Below are 27100 nucleotides of genomic sequence, written 5' to 3'. Positions count from 1 at the left end.
TTGACAGATTAATTTTTGTTTTCTGGTGTAGTAATACAATTTTAGATGTAGAATGTTTGATGACAAAAGAAAAAACATCAATTAAATTAATGTTATTATCAGCTGGATTTAATTTTATTATCACTACAACATTGTAACAATAAGAATAATGCAAGATGAAAATATAGTTAACAAAAACAAACATTAAACATACTACGGATTTTTCATGATAAAACTGTCGGTTGCTTTTACGGAGCACACCAGAAATGTTCAGAGCGTCAACTGGATGATAACATAAATACATGACCACAAGACTGTTACAGTCTGCTTTATGTATAAGATTAATTTAGGTTACATTGAAGAGATCAGTTTTCAGTTTTGAGTTTTTTCCTGTTGGCTTGTGTTAAAAAAGCAAAATGAACTTCACTGTGATTCAATGTTGTGTAATAATAATGTGTGAGAGCTACCAAGAGGGTGGATACTTTTTATAGGCACTGTGTAGCCAGCAGTTGAATGAGAGAGTAACATGGGCCAAGAGAGCAGTGCAGTATTATTGTCAACAGGCTGTCCATGCATTTGGTTTATTCAGTTCCTCTCCATCCACACATTCTCAAAACTGATTGATTCAGTCCGTAGACGTCGGGACTGAAGCACCAGTCCATCACAGGACTCACTTGCACATAATCACACCGTCACTTGTGTTCAACTGATCTACTGTAAATCTTTGGGAAGATGGAGGTAAACTGGATTACCTACAGAAAAAGGCTACACACACTTTGGACAACTGGGAAGAACACAATGGTATGCCTGTAGGTGCAGCACCATAAGGTTTTGACAAAGGTCAAAGGCCAAAGTTTTATTTTGAGATTAAACATATTTAAACTTGAAATTTGAAAATTTGTGAAAAAAATAGTATTTAATTGTGCCTGTTGCAACCTAATAATATCATAGATAGTGGCTTTGATGTAGGGCTAGCAATTGCTTTGGAATTTCTAGAAATGGCTAAACCCCTCGAAACATCCTTTCACCCCCCCGTCACCAATCACCACCACCATGATACTGACACTATTTGCCTGAGTGAATGTGTTTGCATGATGTCAAAAGTCCCCAAATATTTTTAACTGCTTACTGCGATATATCTTCACAGCAGTATATGCTGTAGTTCACTCTCAGAATAACTAACTTCCTTATATCTAGTTTCAGGTCTACAGATGTGACCTTCATAGTAAAGATTCTTGCTGAACACATGATGAACTTAAAATATAGAGAATACAATATCTGTATAAAAAGAAACAAGAAGGCAGGTATATGAGAAACACATTTTCACTCTTCTTTCTTCATCTTCCTTATCCTTTCCTGAAGGATGGGCCTTTGATGCTGCTCATATTTCTCCAACATCCTCATATTGAAGGAAGAGAGACGGACCCAGTCAGGCAGGAAAAAGTTGACGACAGCATGCTGTAAATTTAAAAAGAGGAGACCGATAAAGGGCACACTACAAGCACAAAATGAGCAACCAAGCATTCCGGATGGCCAGACTAGAATTCTTAAGTACAGTCTGAGAATGTGACAAAAGAAGCGCTCTTCAAAAAGATTAACATTAAAACCACACAAGTCTGCTGTTACTCCAAAAGGGAAGGTACAAAACTCTTTGTGCTGATCATTTCATGTAGCATGGAAAATACAAAACATCAAAGAAATGAAGAAATTGCAAACATATACAATGATGTGGATAAATGATACACATATATACTGGACCTGGTCAAATTATGTAAAGCATGCTGCTACATTAGCTTAACATTAATCTTATTCTTGCAAAGACTTGGAACATTAAAAGGTCCTATCATGGCATTTTGTAACCACAGTGATGCCAAGAGGTCCAAAGTAATAAAAATCGTGATTGTTTTTAAGACTACAAAGTACAAAATACACAAAAAATAACAAACCACTCTGGACATTTCCTACAGACGTCTATAAGGTGAGATGGTTCGCTAATATGTCCCAAATTAAGCACTCCATTATCACCTTCCAACTCCTCACCCTCACCCCAAATACCACTGTTAATAGATTAGAAGTGATTGTGTCACCAAGGCTATGTGAGAACTACGTAAAGATTTTTATCCAAAATTATGTCCATTTAGTGCTTTCCTAAAACATGGCCTAATAATGCTGGAGCTACATGGCAAAGCTCACAGGTTGGATTTTACCCTTGGCACATTTTAAATAACTTTAAACAACATACTGTACATGATTTATGGAACATTTTTAGTGGATTTATGGAATGCTTGCTGCATTTAGAGCTAGAGTGTATTCTATGCATGGCTGAGTCACAATTCCTTTTCTGAAATGCCAATTGAAAGGTTCCTTTCCCATTGTTCTCTGGAATCATTGCATGGTAGATTCCGTGAGATATATTTATACATTGTTGAAATTAAATGCTATCTGAGTCTAGCCAGTATAGCCTCTGAGACAGAAATGTGTGTGACATGCCAAAAGTTGGATAGTAGTCTTTAAACAAATACCTCATTTCTATATAGGAAAAAAATATGTATCATATATACTCCTGTATAAGTCGGGTCTTGAAACCAGAAAAATCGATCATAAAATCAGACCCTGACTTAAATGCGTGTTCAAAAATGAGACACTTCATTTTATGTTTTTTTACATTTTTGCCTCCTCCAATCTCACATCCGTTTCTCAGACACATCAAATTTTGTTGCAGCAGCGCAGTTACCAATTTCTTTTGCTACTTCAACAACATTTAATTTAAAACCAGCTTCTTCTGATCGAACGCTCCATTGTAGGTAAGGGATGCTCTTACGATAAAGGTGTATGAGGGTGTGAGATACAAAAAACACAAATCAGCGCAAACGTTGCTTCGGAATAGTTCAGGTATTACCGTGTGGTCACGTACGAACAACAGAGAGAGAGACAGAGGTTAGGAGCAAGTGCTGATACAACGCATTGCTGGACCCACATAGAAAAAAAGGCAGTGTGCTCCGTGGTTTCTGTCTTAGGTGGGCGTTCGACTTTTACGACCAACATTATAAAATACCAGAAATGATATGATAAAATCAAGTCCCGACTTATCCGCAGGAGAACTTATCCGCAAGTATATACAGTAGCTTGATGGGTGAAGTTGTACATAACATTGTCCTTCTTTAAGCAAATTTAAAGAACATCGTAATGCTCTTTCTGTAGCAATTTGTTTTTTTACAACATTCAGGTAATTTCAGCTGTTTATTGAAGACAGCAGACACATTCATTCACCCATTCATCCATTTTCTAAACACACTTTGTCATGAGCAGGCTCATGGGCAGACACATACAGTACTGTTTACTTATAAATGAACACAATTATACAGTCATATATATTTGATGAATCAATGGCATCATGAGTCTGATGCTTAAATTTAAAGCTTAATGGCTTGGAATACCTGTTATGAGGAGAAGGTGAGTGCAAAGTTTAAGAGCTGTTGTTAAAAGTGGTGTTCCACAGTGGTCAGTGCTAGGGGCTCCTGCTATTTTTAAAATATAGGAATGATAGAAATATAACTAACAAGCTGGGTAAATTTGCAGATGATACCAAGATAGGTGGATTGGCAGATAATCTGGAATCTGTTATATCATTACAGAAGGACTTGGACAGCATACAGGCTCGGGCAGGTTTGTGGCAGATGAAATTTAATGTATTACACATAGGAAGTAAAAATGTTGGGTTTGAATACACAATGGGCAGTTGGAAAATCGAGAGTACACCTTATAAGAATGATTTAGGTTTTGTAGTGGACTTGACACTATGTACTGCCAGACTGTGTTCAGAAGCCATTAATAATTTATGTAATATAGCATCCTGATGTGTAGAGTACAAATCCAAGGAGGTTATGCAGAAGCATTATGATGCAATGGTGAGGCCTCATTTGCAGTACTTTGTATAGTTTTAGTCTCCAGACTATAAAAAGGACATAGCAGCACTGGAAAAAGCCCAGAGTAGGGTGACTAGGCTGATTCCATGGCTACAGAGGATGAGTTATGAAGAAAGATTAGAAGAGTTGAGCCTTTTCAGTTTAAGCAAAAGAACATTAACAGGAGATATGACTGAAGAGTTTAAATTATGAAGGGAATTAGTACAGTGGATCAAGACTTTTATTTTAAATTAATTAATTAATTAATCAATAACAAGGGGACACATGTTAAGGGTAAATTATGCGCAAACATTAGGATGTTTTTCTTTACAAGGAGAACCACAGGCACATGGAATAAGCTATGAAGTAGTGTGGTAGACAGCAGGAACCTTAAGGGAATTACAAAACACAACTTGATGTTATTTTTGAAGAATTAAATGGATAGGACTGGCGAGCTTTGTTGGACTGAATGGCCTGTTCTTATCCTGATTGTTCCAATGTTTTAATGTACATAAGATCTTTTAGCTTCTATGACTGTTTAAGCAATTCTCTCTTCTTTTTTATGTAGTAATTTCCCCAGCGGCATTATTTGTGCCTCAGTCTCATATTAGAATAGACCAGAAACTAAACACTCAGTTTTATCTGACATGTTGACAGTGGCAAAAAGGCATCACAGAAGGATTGAGAAATAAAAATCTTCTTCTCACCTGTAAGGCATGGGACAGGCAGCCGCTGGTCATTGTAGTGTATCCCACAGTGTTGAGGGCTTCATTTGCAAATGCATTAGCATCCTTTACAAACAAGCTAATCTTCATTTTGTATGTCATATTGGTAGAAACAAAAAATGGCATTACACACTGGAAAAGTGAAAAAAAGAAAACTAGTTAGTGTGTTATCTGGCCAGACTGGTCACTGTAGGCAGAGCCCTCACGCTGTGTAATCACTGTAATTAGACAAATCCAAGGAGCTGCTGCCCTTTTCTATGTAGACTCTCACCTCTGTCAGAAGTGAGCAAAGTGCTGCTGTTCTCGGTATCAGGTTTGTGATCACTTCTCTCTAAAACTTCCTAGAACTCCTACGTTGGCACAGACAATTTTGATTCTTTCTTTGTCTTGGCACACAGCATTGGTGAGTGCTGGGTTAAAGTTTTTAATTTTATCTCCAACTGACTGTCTTTCAATAGTGTGTCATTTAATTTGTTTTTATATGGAATAAAATATTGTTTTGAGATCCCACCTATGGTTAATAGTTTTACTTCATTTTAAATCATTGATACCACTTACATCATTGGACAGCTAGAGACTTCTGAAAACTGAACAAGTTACAAGCTACAGTGGCTGAGAGTGGAGAAACCATGCAGATAACAACTGTTCCCTGAGTGTTTCACCAGCTGTAGTTTTATAGTAGAGTTACAAAAAGAAACCCCTCTTTGAAAAAGCCACACAAATTTACCATAAGACACATGGAAGACTCTGAAGGAAAAAGGTAAAAAAGGTCTGGTTTGATGAGAACAAAATAAGGCTTTTAGGCCATGAGACTAAACACCAGGGGCCTCATGTATTACGCACAAAAATATTGCGTAAGAACGTTTCCATGTTCAATTCACGATGTATAAAACCTAAACTTGGTGTAAAGCCACACACATTTCAACAGTAGCTCATACCCTCTCATACACAAGTTCTCTGCTCGGTTTTGCAGGCTGGCAGCACCCAGCGTGTTGTTATCCTTTCTTTTCTAGATCCATATCCCTGATTCGGCTTTAAAAATACAATGAAATTAACCACATATTGTTTATTAGTTTAATGTATCTGATTGTAATTAACCTGTAACAATATAATGGCCCACAGAATGGTCAAACTATTCCAAATACCATAACTGCTTTAGCGTTGTTACTCTCACTGAACCTCGGATCCCACATCAGATCATTTTTTTCCATATTACTCTCACTGCAGCACTCGGAGTATTTATATCGCTGTATCTGAGTGTGAATCACAGGAGTACAGCAGCTGTTCGGAAAGAGAATTAGCGGTATACATCATCAAGCACACGCTGCCTCAGCCATGCTGTCTATTGAACTGCTCTCATATGACAAGCACTTCAGAGCCTTTCCTGTACTGACCTCGCAGTTCAGAAACAGTTTCATCCCAAGAGCTCTAAACGCACTTAATCAGTCCATCAGTGCTCCTTGTAGAACTGTTTGTACAATCACCTAACTGTAAACTTGCACTACAGTTATAATATTGCACAACCTTAGTCACTTTATAAAGCGTGTATTTACATATAATAATGATATCATTTTTAAGATGAAATGCAGCAAAATATGTTTATTATATTATATAGAAAAAACTTTAAATTTAACTACCCGGTGCCACAGTGCTAGCGAGCTGCTGGCGCTTCGTTCACAGATTGTTCCTGCCTCACGCTGTATTCTTGCTGGTGCTGACGCGACACTGGATGGATAGATGGATAGAATAATTAAACACGTACTACGACGATATTTTGATAATTTTGAAGAATCTGCGTTCTAAGCTTACAGATGGCTTAACATCTGTTACAGAGCTGATTGTGTGGCGATTGGGTATTAATATAAAGAAAAGTAAGGACAGGAATTAGAAGTTAGTACGTTTGAAAGAGACAGCACTGCTACAATAAAGTATTTCATTGAAGGTAGCACACGGCTCAGTTTGCATGAGACATGAACAATCACTGCGCCACTGTGTTCCCATGTTTAATAACATGCTTTAATTCCTATCATCATGAAAATGATATCACGTATACATCTCAGTATTTTAATTATTCAGAGAGCTGGAATATCACGAATGTAATGGATTCTGTGTCCTATTGGAGGAAGAGAAAGCCCGGAAACATGTAGTGATTCACACACATAGAGCACATAGAAGATCAAATACAAAACAAAGCACTTAACGTGCTACTTTAATTACAATGGGATTGAGAAACTAGTAAATTAAACAATTTTAAGATGAAGTTTATGATGTTCTATTTTAATGTTAAAATAAACAACGTGATTAAAGTGGAAATTTAGAGATTAAAGTTGACATTTCATGCTTTTTCCCCACTGTGTGTCTTTTTTTTTTCTGTACCTTAATAAGCTTTCATATGACACTCAGAAGGTGGGCTACGACTCCCTTTTTCAAAGCGACTTTGATGTGTGACAATTTCTTTTTTATTTCGGGCACTGTGCAACTTTGTGAACGTGAGCTTTCAAGTTTCTCCGACACGCTATGTAAGTCGACCAACTTCCTTTTGTTGTTTATACCACTGTTTAAACCAACAAATAGTATGTTTTTCTTTGCCTCCACTTAGTATTCGCTGAAATTCTTCTATTTTCCCTCTTGCTTTTGCCATTGCCTTTTCTCAGATGGCTGAGCTTAAGGGCTATTTATATTGATTTGCATATTCAAAGAGGTGTAATTCTGGGAGGAGTTGGGGCGGGACAGCAGGTGCGTGCACGTGTGTTACTTTTCACGCTGATCGGGATTTATGTAGCAGAAGAACGTGGAAGTTGGTGAACGCACAGATTTATGCATCTGGATTTTTCTGTGTGTATGCACATTCCTGCTTTTGTGCTTACGCAGTTGTTATAGTGTGAATTTTACGCATGGCGCTATACATGAGGCCCCAGGTTTGGACACTGTACATTATCACGATAGCAACTGCAGGCTGTGGCGGTGCTTCTCATCAACAGGCCATGAAAAGCTTATGTGGATAAAACGAATGCAGCAAAATACAAAATAAATTCTGGTGATAACCTGCAAGAAACTTGTCCTTTGGGAGAAGAGTTCTATTCCAGGAAGGCAATGACCCCATGCATAAAGCCAGAATCCGGTTGATAATTGCAGCTAGACTTGATAAAGGCTGTTCACTCACAGTCCCCATGCGACCTGACAGAGCTGGTGCAGTTTTGCAAAGAAGAATGTGGGCAAACGGCTGTGTCCAAATGTGCAAAGCTGACAGAGACCTGTGCATTCTGACTCCAGGATGTCATGGCTGCCAAAGGTTTACCTACTAAATACTGACTTGAAGGGGGGGGATACTTACATGATCAATTAATTTCTTTTTTACTTTTGTAATTAATTTAGACTACTTTGCAGAGATCTGTTTTGTATTGATATTAAATAGTACTTTTCTACTGATCAATGTGAAAAATGTAAAATTAAATCCACTGTGTCTCAGGGTTGTATAATAATCCATCAATACACCCATTCTCCAAACCCACTTTATTCTGAGCGGGGTCATGGGGAAGCTAGAGCCACCAAGAGGGTGAATACTTTTTATAGGCACTTTACATGACTATTGGTAGCAGATGTGGCAGTTTCAACATCTCAGAAACAGCTGTCCTCTAAGGATTTTCACCAACTACAGTCTTTGAGGTTAAGAGAAAATGAAGCAATAAACAAAACACACTCAGTGAGTGGCTGTGGTTGAAAATGCCATCTTAATGAGGAAGGTTTAAGAAGAATGTCTAAGGTCATTCAATACTACATGAGTGCAACAAACACTCAGATAACAGTAGTCTTCAGAAGGGCATCCCAGAACCTACAAAACATCCGACATTGAAACAAATGGGCTACAACAGCAGAAGTCCATGCCAGATTAACTCCTGTTAGTAAAGAAGCTAAAAATGAACCTATATAGGGCACACGATACAAAAAACTGAACAGCGATTATTGGAAAAAATGTTGCCTGCTCAATTGAATCCTGATTTCTGGTGCCAAAGATGGTAGAGGCATAATTTGACATAAAATACATAAATCTACTGAACCAGCAGAGCAGGCTTGTGGTGCTGGAGGGGGGAATGTTTCCTTGGCAGACATTAGGTCTCTTAATGCACCTAATCTTTGCTGCTGGTCACATGTATTGCTTTATGGACTTGATGCAACCTTTTTCAAATGGATACTTACAACATGGTGATGCTGAATGTCACAAAGCACACATCATATCCAGCTGGTACCATCGACATCACAGTAAGTTTAATTTATTCCACCTTTCTACACAGAGGATTTTTGGGATGAAGTGGGAAGTATGTTCACAGTTTGAATATCTGGGCAAAAAATGCATGTGCATGACACTCATAATGCCATAACATTTAAATAAATGTTGTATGCAGTGTCCTACTTAACAATTTTAGAAGAAAAAAAAACAAATATTCTTACCTGGACAATAATTCCTTTTTCCCTATATTCTGCATTCAGAGCTTCTGAAAAATAGTTAATAAAAATCTAAAAAAAAAAAAAAGAAAGAAATAAGGCACAATTACAGTTAGGGAGGAGTGCAGAGGTTTATTCAAAGGCAGCAAGATTGATGATGTCATGGTACAGCCAGGACGGTTGACTTGACTCATTTATTTCCTGGTAATTTAGCTTTTATGCTTTTATTTAAATGTAACTTTGTTTATGATGTTATTAGTGTTTGGGGTTTTGTTTCCTTTATAGTAATTTTATGTTTTTCTTTATTTTGTTTTTATGTAATCTTGGTTGTGATCTGCCATGCTTCCTTTATGTAGAACTGACTTTCCTTGGACTCACATCACAAAGCATTTCAATTTGTAGATTTGCACTGTGGTGTGGTGCCGGGGGTCAGCTGCAAACCCACAGTCTTTGGTTCAGAATGAGTACTTTACAGTTTTAGCTAAATGTAGAGTTCTGTCAATCAGCCACCCAGGGTTCGTCTCTGAAAACTCTAAGCAAAGCACTTCCATTGATGTCAACTGATCTCTCTCTGTGTTAGCCTCCACCTTTTCTGCACAGCACTGCCACTGCCAGAGCCTAAGGAGGCGGGGCCATCTAACCATGCAGCTGGGGTACTGGCCTCAGTAGTATTTTAGCTGAAGCTTTAGAGTATTCTACATCCTTAGCACAATGGTGGTATTGGCAATTTGTACTCAGCTCATGCTTTGTTTCTTACAGTTGTTTGGATTTTCTGGTTTTGACTTATGGATAAAGCAACATTTCTAGTATTTGTTTTAGATTTATATTAATTTTTGCTTCTTTTTGCCTGCCTTTTATTTTTTTTGTTTTGCTATCCTGTGGAATCTCCTTAATAAATCTATGTACTGTATGTAATACAAAGATGACTGACTGACCCACTCACTCATTCATCAACAAAAACAATATTGCATATTTAGCTAAAAAGCTGAAATTTGGCAGGAAGGTATCCACTAAGAAGAGATATTTCGATATATCAATTTTAAACCTCCACTTAAAACAGAAAAACTAAATACCCCAAGATTTGAGTGAAATTTGGTAAAATTGTAGAAAAAAGAAAATTAGTTGCCTTGTGATAATGCTGTAACAAGTAGGAGATTCAATGTGTACCACATTCCTATTTCACTACAGCACTGACAGTAACTGCATGGAGTGGGATGTGCTAGTTTATGCAAATGAAAGCCATCTGAGGAAACAAAGTTCAAAGGAGGAAAGTTTGGCAATTAGCAAATGCTTGCCAGGCACTCTGTCAGTGACCGTAGTCAACTTTGCACAACTGATCCAGTAAAAAGGCATTTAATATATACATTGGTGTGAAAAACTATTTGCCCCCCTCCTGATTTCTTATTCTTTTGCATGTTTGTCACATAAAATGTTTCTGATCATCAAACACATTTAACCATTAGTCAAATATAACACAAGTAAACACAAAATGCAGTTTTTAAATGATGGTTTTTATTATTTAGGGAGAAAAAATCCAAACCTACATGGCCCTGTGTGAAAAAGTAATTGCCCCCTGAACCTAATAACTGGTTGGGCCACCCTTAGCAGCGATAACTTGCAATGAGTCTTTTACAGTGCTCTGGATGAATTTTGGGCCACTCATCTTTGCAGAATTGTTGTAATTCAGCTTTATTTGAGGGTTTTCTAGCATGAACCGCCTTTTTAAGGTCATGCCATAGCATCTCAATTGGATTCAGGTCAGGACTTTGACTAGGCCACTCCAAAGTCTTCATTTTGTTTTTCTTCAGCCATTCAGAGGTGGATTTGCTGGTGTGTTTTGGGTCATTGTCCTGTTGCAGCACACAAGATCGCTTCAGCTTGAGTTGACGAACAGATGGCCGGACATTCTTCCTTCAGGATTTTTTGCTAGACAGTAGAATTCATGGTTCCATCTATCACAGCAAGCCTTCCAGGTCCTGAAGCAGCAAAACAACCCCAGACTATCACACTACCACCACCATATTTTACTGTTGGTATGATGTTCTTTTTCTGAAATGCTGTGTTCCTTTTACGCCAGATGTAACGGGACATTTGCCTTCCAAAAGTTCAACTTTTGTCTCATCAGTCCACAAGGTATTTTCCCAAAAGTCTTGGCAATCATTGAGATGTTTCTTAGCAAAATTGAGACGAACCCTAATGTTCTTTTTGCTTAACAGTGGTTTGCGTCTTGGAAATCTGCCATGCAGGCCGTTTTTGCCCAGTCTCTTTCTTATGGTGGAGTCGTGAACACTGACTTTAATTGAGGCAAGTGAGGCCTGCAGTTCTTTAGACGTTGTCCTGGGGTCTTTTGTGACCTCTCGGATGAGTCGTCTCTGCGCTCTTGGGGTAATTTTGGTCAGCCGGCCACTCCTGGGAAGGTTCACCACTGTTCCATGTTTTTGCCATTTGTGGATAATTGCTCTCACTGTGGTTCGCTGGAGTCCCAAAGCTTTAGAAATGGCTTTATAACCTTTACCACACTGATAGATCTCAATTACTTCTGTTCTCATTTGTTCCTGAATTTCTTTGGATCTTGTCATGATGTCTAGCTTTTGAGGTGCTTTTGGTCTACTTCTCTGTGTCAGGCAGCTCCTATTTAAGGGATTTCTTGATTGAAACAGGTGTTGCAGTAATCAGGCCTGGGGGTGACTACGGAAATTGAACTCAGGTGTGATACACCACAGTTAGGTTATTTTTGAACAAGGGGGCAATTACTTTTTCACACAGGGCCATGCAAGTTTGGATTTTTTTTTCTCCCTAAATAATAAAAACCATCATTTAAAAACTGCATTTTGTGTTTACTTGTGTTATATTTGACTAATGGTTAAATGTGTTTGATGATCAGAAACATTTTGTGTGACAAACATGCAAAAGAATAAGAAATCAGGAAGGGGGCAAATAGTTTTTCACACCACTGTATTACCCCTCCAACTTATCTGCAACTTTGTTGCAAAAGCCACAAGATTACAATTCAAATCTGCCAGCGTGCTGTTCCAGGCAGTTTCATCAGTGCACACAATGTTTAAATAAGAGTATCAACATGGCATACCATCAAAGGTAGCAATTGCTGCATTTTTTTTTCTTTTTCTCAGCCACTTTGGGATAACAGTTTCATTGTCTTGCTGAACTACAACATTTATTATAGAGTACTTTTTTTTGTTTGTTTCATCCTGGATTGTGTTTAGACATGTTGGATTTACACAAGATACTTTTCCCCCATTTATTTTAATCTGGACCCTTTTCTGAGAAATGCGTTGCCAAACCCAATATTTTAAGGTAAAATACCCGTTTTTAGTAAGTTTGACTATTGCAAACTCACATGTATTCAAAAGGAAACTCATCTGTTTTGCTTGTCACTCTTGATTGTGATGTTAGATTTGAAATAAAGTGCAAAGCGAGATTCCAGCTGACTGGTGGTGCCTGTGCTAAGCACTTTACTATACTGTATATGCACTTACTATGTACAATTTACTATGTACATGATATGTGACAATAAATCTGAGATAAAATAATTACATCATGTTTCATTTATTAATGTATAACCTTCCCTTTTTGCATATCATTAAATTCATCAATCAACAAAAAAAAGAAGTAAAAAAGAAAAAAAAGAACTACAAATTAACTGGTGGAGCCAAGCGACGATTGAATAGAATAGTGTGATATTTTTTCTATAGCTGATGGAGATACAATTTTTAAGAATGGTGCTTTTAAATAAGTTAAAGTAATCAGCAACATTTGTTTTTGCTTCTGTTGCTAGACATTTATTCAAACCCACTTTATAATGAGACAGGACTAATTTTAGGCTTTGATGCTAATAGAGAATTGAAATTTTTAGCAGTTTTTAGCTTTGAATGAATAAATAACTCACCCTTGTAATATTACTGAATACCACTTTAATACGGAGTTCTGCTGCAATCTCTTTCGCAACAGCACCAGTGTTTGAACAATATTTTTTGGTTCTGGGTATGGGAATAAAATTAAGACGTGGCAGTCAGTAGGCTTTGCACCCTAGGAACCAAGTTACCTGAACTTTTCTATAACATTTCAGTAATTATTTAATGTTCTCATGCTGATCTTTCTGATCATAAAATAGGTCATTATGATAGCAATTGATCAGAAGAATTAATAATTAATTCCAGAATTATGGTATTTGAGGGTTCCTCTAGAGTGCATCTTTCTCTTTCACAAGTTGGCTGGAAAACTAATCAGTATATTGTCATCTCATAACAGGATTAAGTTTTGAATTTGGTATTTTTCCGTCCAGACATTTTAGCTCTAGACCTTCCTCAAGAAACTGTAACTCACAGACACACACAAACACACACACACACAGACACACATCCATCATCGAAATATCAATGTTATTGGTATCAGGGGACCCTAAACGTCAAGCTCCGTCGAAAAGCGGAGGTCGGCATTTTTGATGAATCTTAAGCTTTCGCTTCTCTCCATAGATCATAGGTTATTGTGTGGGAGGACGCAAAGCAAAAAGAAGCTTGAAAATACAACTGATGAAAAACATGAAAAGAAATGCTTGGGTGAATGATGTAAAAAAAAAAACTGTAAACATTTAATAATGGAAATAATATATACTCAAAATTCACATTGTTCCCACTGATTTCCTGTTTCACCTGTGAAATTACCTTTTATAATGACCATCAACAAAAGCCAAGTCACTAGGAAAAGCAGGAATTGAACTACAACAGGAATGTTTCACTCATGGACAATTGTATGTAGCATGTTCAAGAGTATGCAGTTCCAGTGAACTAATAATATTAGCCCTGGTAAATAAAAATACAAATATTGTATACAGAAAAGTGTTTAGTTTTATATATAGTACTTCAAACACATTCAATTAACCAAAAGCACTATAACTGAGTCCCATTGTCTGAGAAATTTTCTCAGGTAAAGCTGTGTAACACAGCTAGTCTTTAAATATAACAGAACTTGCCATGTCATGTGTTGGATCAGAGGTTTCACAAATTTCCACTTCTCTATTTTTGTGATCAGTTTGAGTCTTCTATTATTTAACAGCCTTAGCCTCATTTTGTGCCTAACATCCTCTAACAGAACAAGATGCAGAGGACAGAAAGATATGGAAGAAGATGATCCACTGTGGCAACCCCCTAACGGGAGCAACTGAAAGAAGAAGAAGAAAAAGCCTCATTTTGGGCCTGGCAAACCAGGATGCTTTTCTGTTGAGTTTGCAGCCTGGCTGGTGCCTGGGTTTCGGCTTAGTGAAGTCCAGATCTGACTGGTGGCATGCGGATGCCCACAAACTCTTGAAGTGGATTTCAAAGCAAATAAAACTAATTTACCTTAGTGCTGGAGTACATGTTAAGCATCGGAAAAGGAGCTGAAGCCATTTCAGAAGATACATTTATTATTAGACCTTTTTTCCTGTGTGTTGAAGCAGAAGAAGTCAAAGTCAACAATGTAAGGTAATACAAAATCAACGTGAAGGCTTAGATAAAGAGCGAAAAACACAGACACTAGGAAATGTACAACTACAGTGATTTAAATTAAGAAGGCTTAAACTGGAGTTATAAACAGTACCTTTGGATCATCTGGGGCAAAACTATTCTGCTCATCTATGGTAGATGGAAAATGAACATCCATTAATACGAGCAAACAAGCACTTGGCAGAGCAGATCCGCTTGGCTCAGAGACTCACCTGGGTTGTGGAGAGGATGTTACAGTTGAGTATCTCAGTTATTTTCTGCCAAAAAAGAAAAATTCATTTAAAATGACAGTGAAAATTTTAAAAAGTACAAATAAAAACAGTTTTAATGATAGGTCATTTCCATCCTCCATGTAAATGTGTATCATTTAACTACCTGTGGTCCAACTGTAAACGATTTTGTGGTGTATGTGAGCCTGCAAAGTACCCTTGGATGGGGTTTTCAGTATAGTTTAATTTAAAAATAGCAATGTATATATGAAAAATTAGTTATGAGATACACCATGTCAGAGGTTGGTGGAGACCTCACCACCACACCTATATGTGCTAACTCAGCATATCGTTCCAGAACCATAGCCATTAATCTGGAGTGGCCATACTTTGCAGCTATAACAGCCTCCATTCTTCTGGGAAGGCTTGCCAAGATTTTGGAGTGTGTCTGTCATAATTTGTGGCCATTCAGGCAGAGGTGCAGATGTGAGGTCAGGTGCTGATGCTGGTCAAGTAGAACTTGCATTTGGCATTCTAGTTCATACCTAAGGTGTTTAATAGGGTTGATGTCAGGGCTACATGCAGGCTATCCAAGTTCCTCCATGTTCTTATGGACCTGGCTATGTGAACAGGGTCACATTCATTCTGGGGCAGAAAAGGACCTTTCCCAAACTGTTCCCACAAACTTGAAAGTACACAATTGGCTAAAATGTCTTTATGTGTTGTAGCATTAATGGTACCCTTCAATGAAACCAAGCCCAGACCATGCAAAAAACAGCCAAATACCATTATCCCTCCACCACCAAACTTTGCCTAGGGCACTACGCAGTCCTGACAGTAACATTCTCCTGGAATTCACCAAACCCAGATTTGTCCATCAACCTGTGATTCATTACTCTAGAGAACATGTTTCCATTGTTTCAGAATCCAATGGTGGCATAATTTACACCACTCCAGTTAAAGTTTGGCATTGCAGACAATGATCCTAGGCGTGTGCACAGCTGCTTGGCCATGGAAACCCAGTTCATGAAGCTCCTGATCTTGTGATGATGTTGCTTCCACAGACAGTTTGGAGCTCTGTTGTAAGTGAGGCAACTGATGATAGGTGAGTTTTACATGTCATGGGCTTCTGCTGTCGGTGGCCCCACTCTGAGTTTACATGGTCTACCACTTCATGGCTGAGTTGATGTTCCTAATAATAGTATTTAAAGTTGACCAGGGCAGGTCTAATGGAGTGGAACTTTCACTGACTTGTGGCACAGCTGGCATCCTATGACTGTCACGTTTAAATCCACTGAGCTCTTTATGTACGACCCATTCTATTGCCAGTGTCTGTCAATGGAGATTGCATGGCTCTGTGCTCGATCTTATGTACCTGTTAATAATGGGTGAGGCAGAAACATCTGAACTCAGTAATCTGAGGGATGCACACATGTTTGTGGCCATATTGTGCATCACAAGTTGCAATTTCAGCTACATTTAAAAGATTTTAAATATCTTAGAACAAACATTAGGCAGATAAAACATACAATATGTCCTTATTGCTAAGTGAAAGTTGTTTCCTGTCCATTTTGTCTTATCACAAAATGAACTTCTTCTTCAAATATATATCAGAAGATATCAGAAGTTCACTCTGTGGTATTCTTTTTTATTTCAATTCACTTAGATGTGTTGGCAATTTATTGTGAATTGAACAATGGTAACTTGACACACAAGTAAGAATATCATTTCACTCAGAACCCATGACAATACTACTGCTCCTGCTATTCTTGCTTTAGCAAGGATTGTATCGGAATAGGCAGCATGGTGGCGCAGTAGGTAGAGCTGCTGCCTCGCAGTTTGGAGACCCGGGTTCGCTTCACGGGTCCTCCCTGCGTGGAGTTTGCATGTTCTCCCTGTATCTGCGTGGGTTAATAATTATTATTGTTTCCTCCGGGTGCTCCGATTTCCTCCCACAGTCCAAAGACATACAGGTTAGGTTAGGTGCATTGGCAATCCTAAATTGTCCCTAGTGTGTGCTTGGTGTGTGTGTGTGTGTGTGTGTGTGTGTGCGCGCCCTGCCTGGGGTTTGTTTCCTGCCTTGCACACAATTATTGAATGAGTGCTGATCTTCCAGCAGAAGTTGTTCACAGCCCAATTACTGACAGCCAATAGCATGCTGCCTGATGGGGCCTGCGTTGTACAAAGAATTAAGAGCTACATTGAGTTCAGCAGCATTTTTTTTCTTTTTTTCAATTCTGTTGTTTAATGTAAAATAAGAGACATCAGACATATAACATCAATTGACGACACGAAGACGCTGATAATGAGTGTTAAATATAGTTTTTATAACTGCAAAATCATGTCAGTTTCTCATTAGGTTCTCTCAGTAAAAGGCCAAAATGCCTTTTTTTAAGAACTTCCTTTTTTCTTCTAAAATCCCATCCACTAACATCCATCCATCCATTATCCAACCTGCTATATCCTAACTACAGGGTCACGGGGTTCTGCTGGAGCCAATCACAGCCAACAAGGCAGGTAACAAACCCCGGGCAGGGCACACACACACACACTAGGGACAATTTAGGATCGCCAATGCACCTAAAATGCATGTCTTTGGACTGTGGGAGGAAACCGGAGCACCCAGAGGAAACCCATGTAGACACAGGGAGAACATGCAAATTCCACGCAGGGAGGACCCAGGAAGGGAACCCGGGTCTCCTAACTGCAAGGCAGCAGCGCTACCCACTGTGCCACCATGCCACCTCCCACTAACATTCTATAGGAAATTACCAACAACAGGAATGTCAATCAACATCAATATAAATTCAACTTGTTACTGAACATACAAATACACAACACTCCTTTCCCCCAGTTTTAAATATCTTTGTAACGTTTTGGTCTAACAAGAGCTCTATGGGGCCTTATTTACACCATAGGCTGCAGGGTCTTAACATCCACAGGTTTACCAGTTTCAGGGATTGGTGTCACTACTGTATTATTATCTGTAGTAGATTCAGAAGAAGTTGGTATTTCTGGGCTACCAGGAGGCTGCTGAGCAGTGGTAGATGGCTGCTGTATTAACTCTGCTTTGGGCACTGGCCCTTCATCCATCATCCGCTCTCGAAGCTGATCAACATGGCGATGGCAAATGTGTCCGTCTTCTGTTTGCACATGATAGAAACACAGGGCCAGTTGCCTCTTACACTACTGCTGGCATCCATTGTGGTTCTCCTACAAAATTGCGTGTGTATACTGTCTGTAAGGGTCGAAATTGCCTAACCACACCCCCATGCTTTTGTGCTAGTTCCCCTTGATTCATATGCATGTCAGCTTGAAAGTCTGGGTGAAGGCGATCAAGTGCACTGGTCAGTCGTCTTTTCATTAACAACTCTGCAGGACTCTTTCCTGTGGAAGAGTTGGGCATGGTGTGCTGAGACAGCAAAACTCTTGCAAGGCGTGTTTGCTAATTACCAGCTATGATTCTCCATAGAGCATCCTTTGTTGTCTGTACCATTCGCTCTGCTTGCCCATTTGAGGATGGATGATACGGGGCCGTTGTCACATGTCGGATCCCATTTCTTTCTGCACTGTTGTCTGAGACAATAATATCTGTCAATGCATGTGTAGCAAAGATAAGGTGCAAAGCGTTGATGGCATAGCATTTGCAGACATGGAACGTAGAAAAGACACCTCCAGCCCCTTCGAATGGGAATCTACCAAAATAAAGAAGACCTTTCCTTGAAATGGTCCAGCAAAATCAATGTGGATCCGAGATCAAGCATTAGCTGGCCATTCCCAGAGGTGAAGTGGTGCCCTTGATGGTGCATGCCATGACTGTTGACATGTTGTGCAACACTTTACAGGTTTATCTATTTGTCCGTCCATTCCTGGCCACCATGAATAACTTCTTGCCAGAGCCTTCATGAGGACTATGCCAGGGTGGAAGTCATGAAGTAGTTTAAGTACATCCTCCCATGCTAGAACAGGTACTACAATGCGGCTACCCCATAAAACACAACCCTTGTGAGTTAAGAATTCATTACGTCTATTGGCAAAGGGTATGAAACTGTCACCTGGGACTTCATGGGGCCAGCCATGCAAAAGCCAGTGCAGCAAACGAGACAGAACTGGATCCTTCTGAGTAGGTGAAGCAATTTAGTTAGCATGAATATGTGCATTAGACACAGACTCCAAAAGCAGGACCTCAAGAGGAGGTGGTGTATCAGCCACAGGATGTGCTATTTGCAAGCAGCTCAAGGCATCAGCGGTTGTCAACTCTTTTTCGGGTTTGTAGCACAACCGATAGTTGTATACACCAAACAAGAGACTCCAGTGAAGCATACGAGGCGACAAGGTCTGTGGAATGTGTTTAGAATGACATAGGAGACCAAGGAGCGGCTTGTGGTCTGTGCTAATTGTAAACTGACTTCCTGCAAGAACTGATAAAAATATTTTAAACCAAAAATAACAGCAAGAGCCTCCTTATGTATTTAAACATAATTGCATTCAGTGGTTGACAGTGTCCGTGAAGCAAAACTATTTGGGGATTCCGTACCATCAGGCTCTACATGGCTCAGTACAGCTCCAAGGCCATAAGGAGAGGCATCACATACCAATACAAGAGGCTTCTTAACATCATAGAGCACAAGCAGTCCATCTGCTTTGAGTAGTGCTTTTGCCTGCTTATAAGCTGTGTCATGGGCAGCAGCCCAGTACTATGCCGTTGACTTGTCAAAAAATCTGTTTAGTGGTTGCAGAATGGTGGCCTTGTTTGGAAGAAAACAACTGTAAAAATACAAAAGTTCCAGAAATGCCTGAAGCTGTGTCTTGTTGCGGGGAGCTGGGGCATTCATGATATCTTCCACCTTCTCAGTGGTGGGATGGATGCCCTCTTTATCTACTCTGAATCCGAGAAACTCCACTTCAGCAGCAGCAAAAACACAACAACAACAACATTTATTTATATAGCACATTTTCATACAAAAAGTAGCTCAAAGTACTTTACATAATGAAGAAAAGAAAAATAAAAGACAAAATAAGAAATGAAAATAAGACAACATTTGTTAACATAGAAAAGGAGTAAGGTCCGATGGCCAGGGTGGACAGAAAAAAACAAAAAAAACTCTAGACGGCTGGAGAAAAAAGTAAAATCTGCAGGGGTTCCAGGCCACGAGACTGCCCAGTCCCCTCTGAGCATTCTACCTAACATAAATGAAATAGTCCTCTTTGTAGTTAGGGTTCTCATGGAGTGAGAACAACACAATTGTCATTTTGAAGTCTAAGTCCAACTTCAGAGATTCGACATAACACTTTCTCCAAATGGGCATCGTGCTCCTCTGGAGTTTTCCCGGTGATTAAAATGTCATCCAGGTATGGCTGTACACCTGGAATATCTGCCAGCAGAGTATCCATAAAACACTGGAAAATGGCAACAGCTGTAGAGACCCCAAATTGCAGCCGTTGAGCATGGTACAGTCCCCTTAATTAATTGTTAACAGTTCAGATGAAGGTTCATCAAGAACTGCTACTGGTAGGCTTGTTTAAGGTCTGCCAGTGTGGAAAACATCTCTGCAACAGTTGGTAATGGATAAAAATCAGGTTTTACTGCTGTATTAACAGTACATCTGTAATCACCACAAATTCTTAAACTTCCATTCCTTTTTGTGACAGGGACAATGGGTGATGCCCATTTTAAGTGTCGCACTGGTACAAAAATACCTTGTTCAACCAGATCATCTAATGCCTCATCAATCCTCTGCTTAAGAGTAAAAGGTACAGGGCAAGCCTTAAAGAATTTTGGTGAAACTGTAGCGCCAACTTCAATTGAAGTGGGTAGTCCTTTACATGCGCCGATTTTCTAGAACATTCTTCATACATACCAAGGGGAGCTGTAACATGGTGCTGCTGAATTATGTGTACCCCTGTTAATTCTATTCCAAGTGCTTCAAACCAGTCTCGTCCTAACAAGCTAGTACCCTGGCCCCGAACAACAACAAGTGATAAGGCGGTCTTTTTATGGCGATACTCAACCTGAACTTTGACCTTACCTAGCACTTGGAATAGGGCCTGAGACCAGTGCCGCAATATACCATCTGTACGTACCAGTGGAGGTCGGCTATTTGGCCACAGCTTTTTGTAAGTATCCTCGCTAATCAAATTACAGGCTGATCCAGAATCAAGTTCCATTCTTAGCTGCTGGCCATTCAGTGAAACTGTAGTCTTACTGTATATGCGGGCTTCTGGCGGGTTGTGTGTTCCATTTGTGTACTATGTACCACATACTCATCCTGGGCATTCACAGTGACTATACTGGTTTCTTGTGTCTGTAATACTGTAGTTTCTAGATCTGAGAGTAGTTGAGTAGAGTATGCCTTTTTAAAACACATGCGAGCTAAATGTCCTCTTTTCTTACAGTAATTGCACGTAGATGTGTTAAATTTACATGCTGTAGCTGTATGAGTCCCACTGCATCGGAAACACTTTCTGCCATCACTTTCTTGTAATACAAATGGTCTTGTATTCTGAGCTGCATTCAATTCAATCATTTTATGTACCTCTTCCACATCGTTAGCAGGTAAGTTTGAATCCGTTAGTAGCTAACGTTGCAGTAAAGGATTGGCCACACCACACACTATGCAATCGCGCAGCATCTGATCGAGTTGTTCACCAAAGTTACAATGCACTAAAAGTTTTCTCAGTTCAGCAATGAAGCATGACATACTTTGATTAGGCAGTTGTTTATAATTGTGAAAATGAAAATGTTGTACAATTTCCGATGGTGTAGGATTATAATGACGCTGAAGACACTTGACTATGTCCTTATATAGAACTGCGCTTGGTGGATGAGGGGCCAACAGTGAGGACAAGGTGGAGTACGTTGCGGCTCTGCACACACTTAGTAAAATTGACCTCTTCTTCTCTGGATTATCAATATCATTTGCGTGAAAGAAGCACTCAAGTCTCTCTGCGTATTCTTCCCACACCCCAGTCTCAGTATTGAATTCGTCGATATGAACCAACATGGTCATTGTGAAAAACCAGTAACAAAATGCAGTTAATAATACCAAAACCTCGGCACCATCTTCTCTTTCTTTTTAAGATTCAGGTTTTCATTTCCTCCTCTCGTTGCCAGTATAACTTCGATTGACGACACACAGATGTTGATAATGAGTCTTTACAGTTTTTAATAACTGTAAAATCATGTCAGTTTCTCATTAGGTTCTTTCAGTAAAAGGCCAAAATACCTTTTTTTAAGAACTTCCTTTTTCCTTCTAAAATCCCACCCACTAACATTCTACAGGAAATTACGAACAACAGGAATGTCAATCAACATCAATATGAATTTAACTTGTTACTGAACATACAAATACACAACAAGACAGACAAGCTTTTCTTCTGTTTGTGAGGTTCACAGCTCCCATGCTGCCAGACAGAGAGAAGGGTTAATAGCTGTGGTGTGCTCAGCCACAGTGTCTGCCCATTTTTCTTTTTCCCATTCTGTTTAGTACACAAAACAAATGACTTCAGACAGACAAGCTTCTCTTCTATTTGTGAGGTTCAAAACATATGCGTTCCTTATTCCTGATTCTATGCGTTGTACTTCTGGATGAGCATTCATTCATTGTCAGCTCTCCTGTATATACAGACCAACCCTCTGACTTATGAGAAAAGCCAGCCTGTTTGATTTTATCACAACCAGTTGCAGACTAGTTTGTCTCAGTCATTGGGCATGTCACATGTCACATTATCTTCATGGGAACATGTGTAGAAGGAAAATTTTTTATTAGCATGAGAGGATAGCAAATTAACATATAGAGCCATAAAAAGTAATTAAAAGCTTCTAAAATATTAAGATTAAGCATAAATTAGAATGTTAAGCAAATAAGATAGGTCTAGCAAATAGTTAACTAAAAAATCAGTTATATTGCATTAATTTTTAGGCTTACATTAAATTTCCAAAGTAAGAAAAGAACAGCTAATTGATACACCGAGACTAGCTTTGGACAGGATAAGAGTTTGAGAACACCTGTGATTCAAGGCTAGGAAGCGATAACACAGAGAAGATGACTCTGAAAGGCTCCTATCAAGGGACAGCTGGGCTGATGAATCAGCAGAAAGGCTTTTGCTGTAAGCAGGGTCACGCTGACCTAATGCATGAAGAGAAAATCTTAGTAAATTCAGGCATTAGCAAAAATATTATAAGAATATATTAGCAATTAACTTTAGTGTAGAAATTAAGCATGCCAAGCAATGATTAAATGAAAGCACATACTATACTTCTTTTTAATTAAAGCTTAAGCTTCAGGTCACTATTATAAAAAGTTTGGAAGGCTTAAGAGAGAAAACGATGAGAGGAAACCCTTATATGGAATTGAAGCCTTGGCCAGTTAGAGAAAATGGGAACAGCATGGAAAGATAACAAATTCCATAAGGGGGCCAGTGATAGGAAAAGTAAGGAGATAATAAGGGTTCCCATGGAAACTCAAGGTTCGGCTGGTCAGGAATAGAAGGGAGTCAGAGAAGATGAGCAAAAGAGCTCATTATAGCGAGGTCAGAAAAGATAGGAAATAACATAGGAAAAGACCAAAGATGGTGAAAGGAAGCCATCCACCCAGTCTTAGACCAATCAAAATAAGCCGAACAGACACCAAGAGGAATAATGGACAGTAAAGCCAGGTGCAGAATGAGCTAATGGAATGAGATAAAAATGATAAGAAATTGTTATAAAAACTTCAATTGCTGTAATGTTTGGGGCTCAATCGCATTTTGCCGAATTGGGTTGAGTCCATGTTGTTGATTTATTGCAATAAAGCCTTAAAACTCTGTCTGTCTATCTCGAGTCCTAATAGCCTTTATTTTTAGGTAAAAAGCCGTCTGATGATGAATTTTTCGCCACGACACATGCCAACCAACTGACTCTGACTGGCTAAGTTTTTATAAATGAAGACTACAAGTGAAAATCATTGCAAAAGATTTCTAAAGTGATGTGAGTTTTAGAAGAAGTAATTTAGCTGGTGTGGAACGGATTACATTTGTTAGGCAGCTACAGAAAATAAAACAGGAAAACACAGATGTGTAGAGAAGGCTTTAGAAAGCAATAGTATTTGTTTTCCGCCCAAAACAACCTTATTCCCCCCACAAAAAAACTGTTTCGTTAGTTTTGAGTTTCACAATTAAAGCATCGCTTACAAAAACAAATGTTTGTGAAACTATATGCAAATAGAAACTTGCCTGTTTTCCCCACAACTAAATGAACAAAAACTGTGAGTAACGATCAGGTTGCAGTGAAGCTTGTCAAGGAAGAGGTGGCGAGCTGTGGTCTCTGTAAGGACTTCGGAGAATTGAGTTCTCCAATTGCAAAAAAGTAAGTGGTATTATATTAAGAACATGACAAAGGTTTGATGAGAATATGCTATTTAGCAATTGCACTCATATTCATCAAAAGGTTTACAAAGCATCAATCTTTAAAAATTCCCAAAAAAACTGCTTGGATACTTATTCTCTACATAAAAAGCGATGGAGACATCTTTTGATGACTACCCACTTTTTATTGGATTATGCTCATTATGGTGAAATTTATAGCACACACAGAATATACTGCAGGAATTACTATTCAGTAGTGGCCTGGAAAACCTAAAAAGGAGGAAAAAGAGGTCTAGTCTAGAATAAGTTTGTTGCTTCTTTGACCCTCATAACCTATAAAATATATTGGAGGATGAACTAATGGGTGTATGGATATTCAGTTTCATTCATTCATTCAGCAAAGCCTGCACAGTTGTGCAGTGGGTAGCACCTCCACTTCACAGTTCCACCACTCTCAGTTTAATTCTCCAGGCAGGGTGTTATCTGTGTGGAGTTTGCATATTTTCCTCAAATCTATGTGTTTTCTCCTAAAATTCCAAAGATGCTCAGGTTAAGTTAATTGACAATTCAAGTTTGGTCCTACTTGAGTAAGTGTGGGTGAATGAGTCAACCCTGTGATGGACTGAGTTTGTGTCTAGGTTTGTTTCCTGCTTTGTGCTGCTGGGACCTAGGATTGGGCTTGAGAATTTTTTTTTTATGTTATTAATTTAAGAGATCATCTGTTTGAAATTCAGTGTAACAGGTAAGAACCATCAGGGTGTCAGTCCACCACAGGACACACACACTCTCATACACCCATTCTAACTAACATTCACACCAGCCTAATTTAGAGCTGCTGGTGCAGGCAGACAAATAACAAACAGATCATCCTGAAGTCTGTGAAATAGACATGAGACATACTTAAAATCGGCAAAGATGTATAAAACTTAATAAAGTGTGAAACCATATAAAAACCAATAGGCTGTGTATGTCAAACCAAATAGAGTGACAACATAAAACCTAAGCCACATGCAAGCAAACTCACGGTACAGTATAGATGCACGTACGCCCACGCACACACGTCAGATGTCTGAAAATACAAACGTCATTTTAAGATGTGGTACTTTTCTAATGCTAATCTGTCTTGCCAAAACAAGTCTGCAGTTTTCTCATTCAGTTTACATTTCAATAATATTTTCTTCAAATTTTCAAATTTCCCCATGGTTTTAAGCATATTACAAAGAAGCAGTGGCATTTTTAGAATGAAAATTCTGGTGGACCCACACCAACTTGGGAGAGAGACCATAAGGGAAATGCCATCTTTAGAGCCTTGTAGAGTATGTGGAGTGTGTGCGTGAGATGATCAGCCACTTAAAGAGCAGCAAGTAGATGACCTGCTCATCTGCTTGAATTCATTACTGTGGATTAAGTGGCTGATGGTTAAGTCTTGTGAAGAATCTAGTTATGATCAGCTCATGAAGTTGTGGAACATGAACATAGATGGTGCTGCCTCTGATCCCAAGTCAATGTTGTAAGGCAGAGCAAACTATCTGAAAATAGAGAAATATAATTCAAGACTACATTTAACCCCGTTTCAGGAATTTTTCCTACTGCATACACTCTGGTTAAACTCAATCTCTGATTCTGATCCTGTTCTTCCTGTTTTCAAAATTCTACTTACTATGTAAAAGCTTACATGATGTATTACTGTGTATAAGTGCAATTCTGGATTATCAAATTGTTTTATATATTTGTGTTTTTGTGCAATATGCCGTATTTACTTGTGTACCACGCGCCCTCGTGTAAGACGCGCACCTTAATTTTTACAAAGAAAATCACAAAAAAAGTTTTGCGCGTTGTGATTGTATAAGAAGCGTTTAGAGAGAGGGCGCTGTCGAGCGAGAGTGCGAACAAGCGTGCGAGAGGGAGCGCGAGTGAGCGAGCAAGCGACCGAGACAGAGATTGCGAGTGTGCAAGCAAGCGAGCAAGAAAGAGAGTGAGCGAGCGAGCCCAAGCAGAAGTTAACATTACAGAATTACATTTCCTCGTGTATGACGCGCACCTGATTTATTAATGCTAATTTTCGTGGAAAAATGTGTGCGTGGTACACGCGTAAATACGGTACTATTATTCTCTATGACTGTATATAATGCTGGGATGGTGCCATGTATTGTATATTGTGCTGTTAATTGCTGTTAACCCAGCCATGGGTGATGGACAAACCAGTGTGTTTCTTTGTGCTGGTCACAAGCCCAGATAAACGAGGAGGGTTACATCAGGAATGGCATCTAGTGTAAAATGTTGCAAACTCTATATGCAAACAAAAATACAGATTTCCATACTGGATCGGTTGAGGCCCGGGTCAACAACAACCGCCACCAGTACTGATAGCCAACAGGGTGCTGGGGGAAATTGTGTTACTATTGGCTGAAGGAGGAGAAGAGTAGAAAGGCATGTCTGGAGGCAGAAGAAGAGGAGGAAGATTAAAAGAGTGGAAGTGAGGGTAGGAACGTAAATTTTGGCAGTATGACTTGTAAAGGGAGAGAGTTATCTGATGTGATGGTGAGAAGAAATGTTGATATATTGTGCATGCAAGAGATGAGATAGAAGTGGAGTAAGGCCAGATGTATCGGTTCAAATTGTTCCACAGTGGGGTGAATGGGAGGAGAAATGGGGTAGGGGTTATCCTGAAGGAGAAGTATGTCAAGAGTGCTTTGGATGTTACAAGAGTAACATTATTAAGCTGGATATTGAAGATGTGAAGATGAATGCTGTTAGTGCATATTCCCCGCAAGTTGGGTGTGCGATGGATGAGAAAGAAGATTACTGGAGTGAGTTGGATGAAGTGATGGACAGTGTACCCAAGGGACAGATAGTGGTGATTGGAGTGTATTTCAATGGACATGTTGGTGAAGGGAATAGAGGGTATGAGAAGGTGATGGGCAGGTATGGTGTCAAGGAGAGGAATGAAGAAGGTCATATAATAGTAGATTTTGAGAAAAGAATGGACGTGG

At 39.1% G+C, this 27100-nt stretch overlaps 1 protein-coding gene across 3 annotated transcripts in view; it reads right to left on the bottom strand.

Moving 5' to 3' along the window:
* Positions 1-220: 220 nt before the first annotated feature.
* The window catches only part of LOC120525125 (testosterone 17-beta-dehydrogenase 3-like), a 127688-nt gene continuing 100808 nt past the window's right edge, over positions 221-27100 (bottom strand). For 2 of the 3 annotated variants that reach the window (XM_039747165.1, XM_039747166.1), the window contains 6 exons: positions 14766-14810; positions 14648-14682; positions 14410-14491; positions 9059-9124; positions 4592-4741; positions 221-1437 (listed from right to left, as the gene is read on the bottom strand). In XM_039747165.1, the coding sequence (XP_039603099.1) occupies positions 1303-1437; positions 4592-4741; positions 9059-9124; positions 14410-14491; positions 14648-14682; positions 14766-14810 (513 nt within the window). In that variant the 3' untranslated portion in view covers positions 221-1302. Of the gene's footprint in view, positions 1438-4591; positions 4742-8806; positions 8947-9058; positions 9125-14409; positions 14492-14647; positions 14683-14765; positions 14811-27100 lie in introns of those variants that run through there. The other variant, XR_005632892.1, reaches the window with a different exon arrangement.

This window comes from Polypterus senegalus, chromosome 3 (assembly GCF_016835505.1).
Source record: "Polypterus senegalus isolate Bchr_013 chromosome 3, ASM1683550v1, whole genome shotgun sequence".
Taxonomy (NCBI): domain Eukaryota; kingdom Metazoa; phylum Chordata; class Cladistia; order Polypteriformes; family Polypteridae; genus Polypterus; species Polypterus senegalus.
The sequence above is the reverse complement of the archived record's forward strand: the minus strand, read 5'-3'. Positions and strand labels throughout refer to the sequence as shown.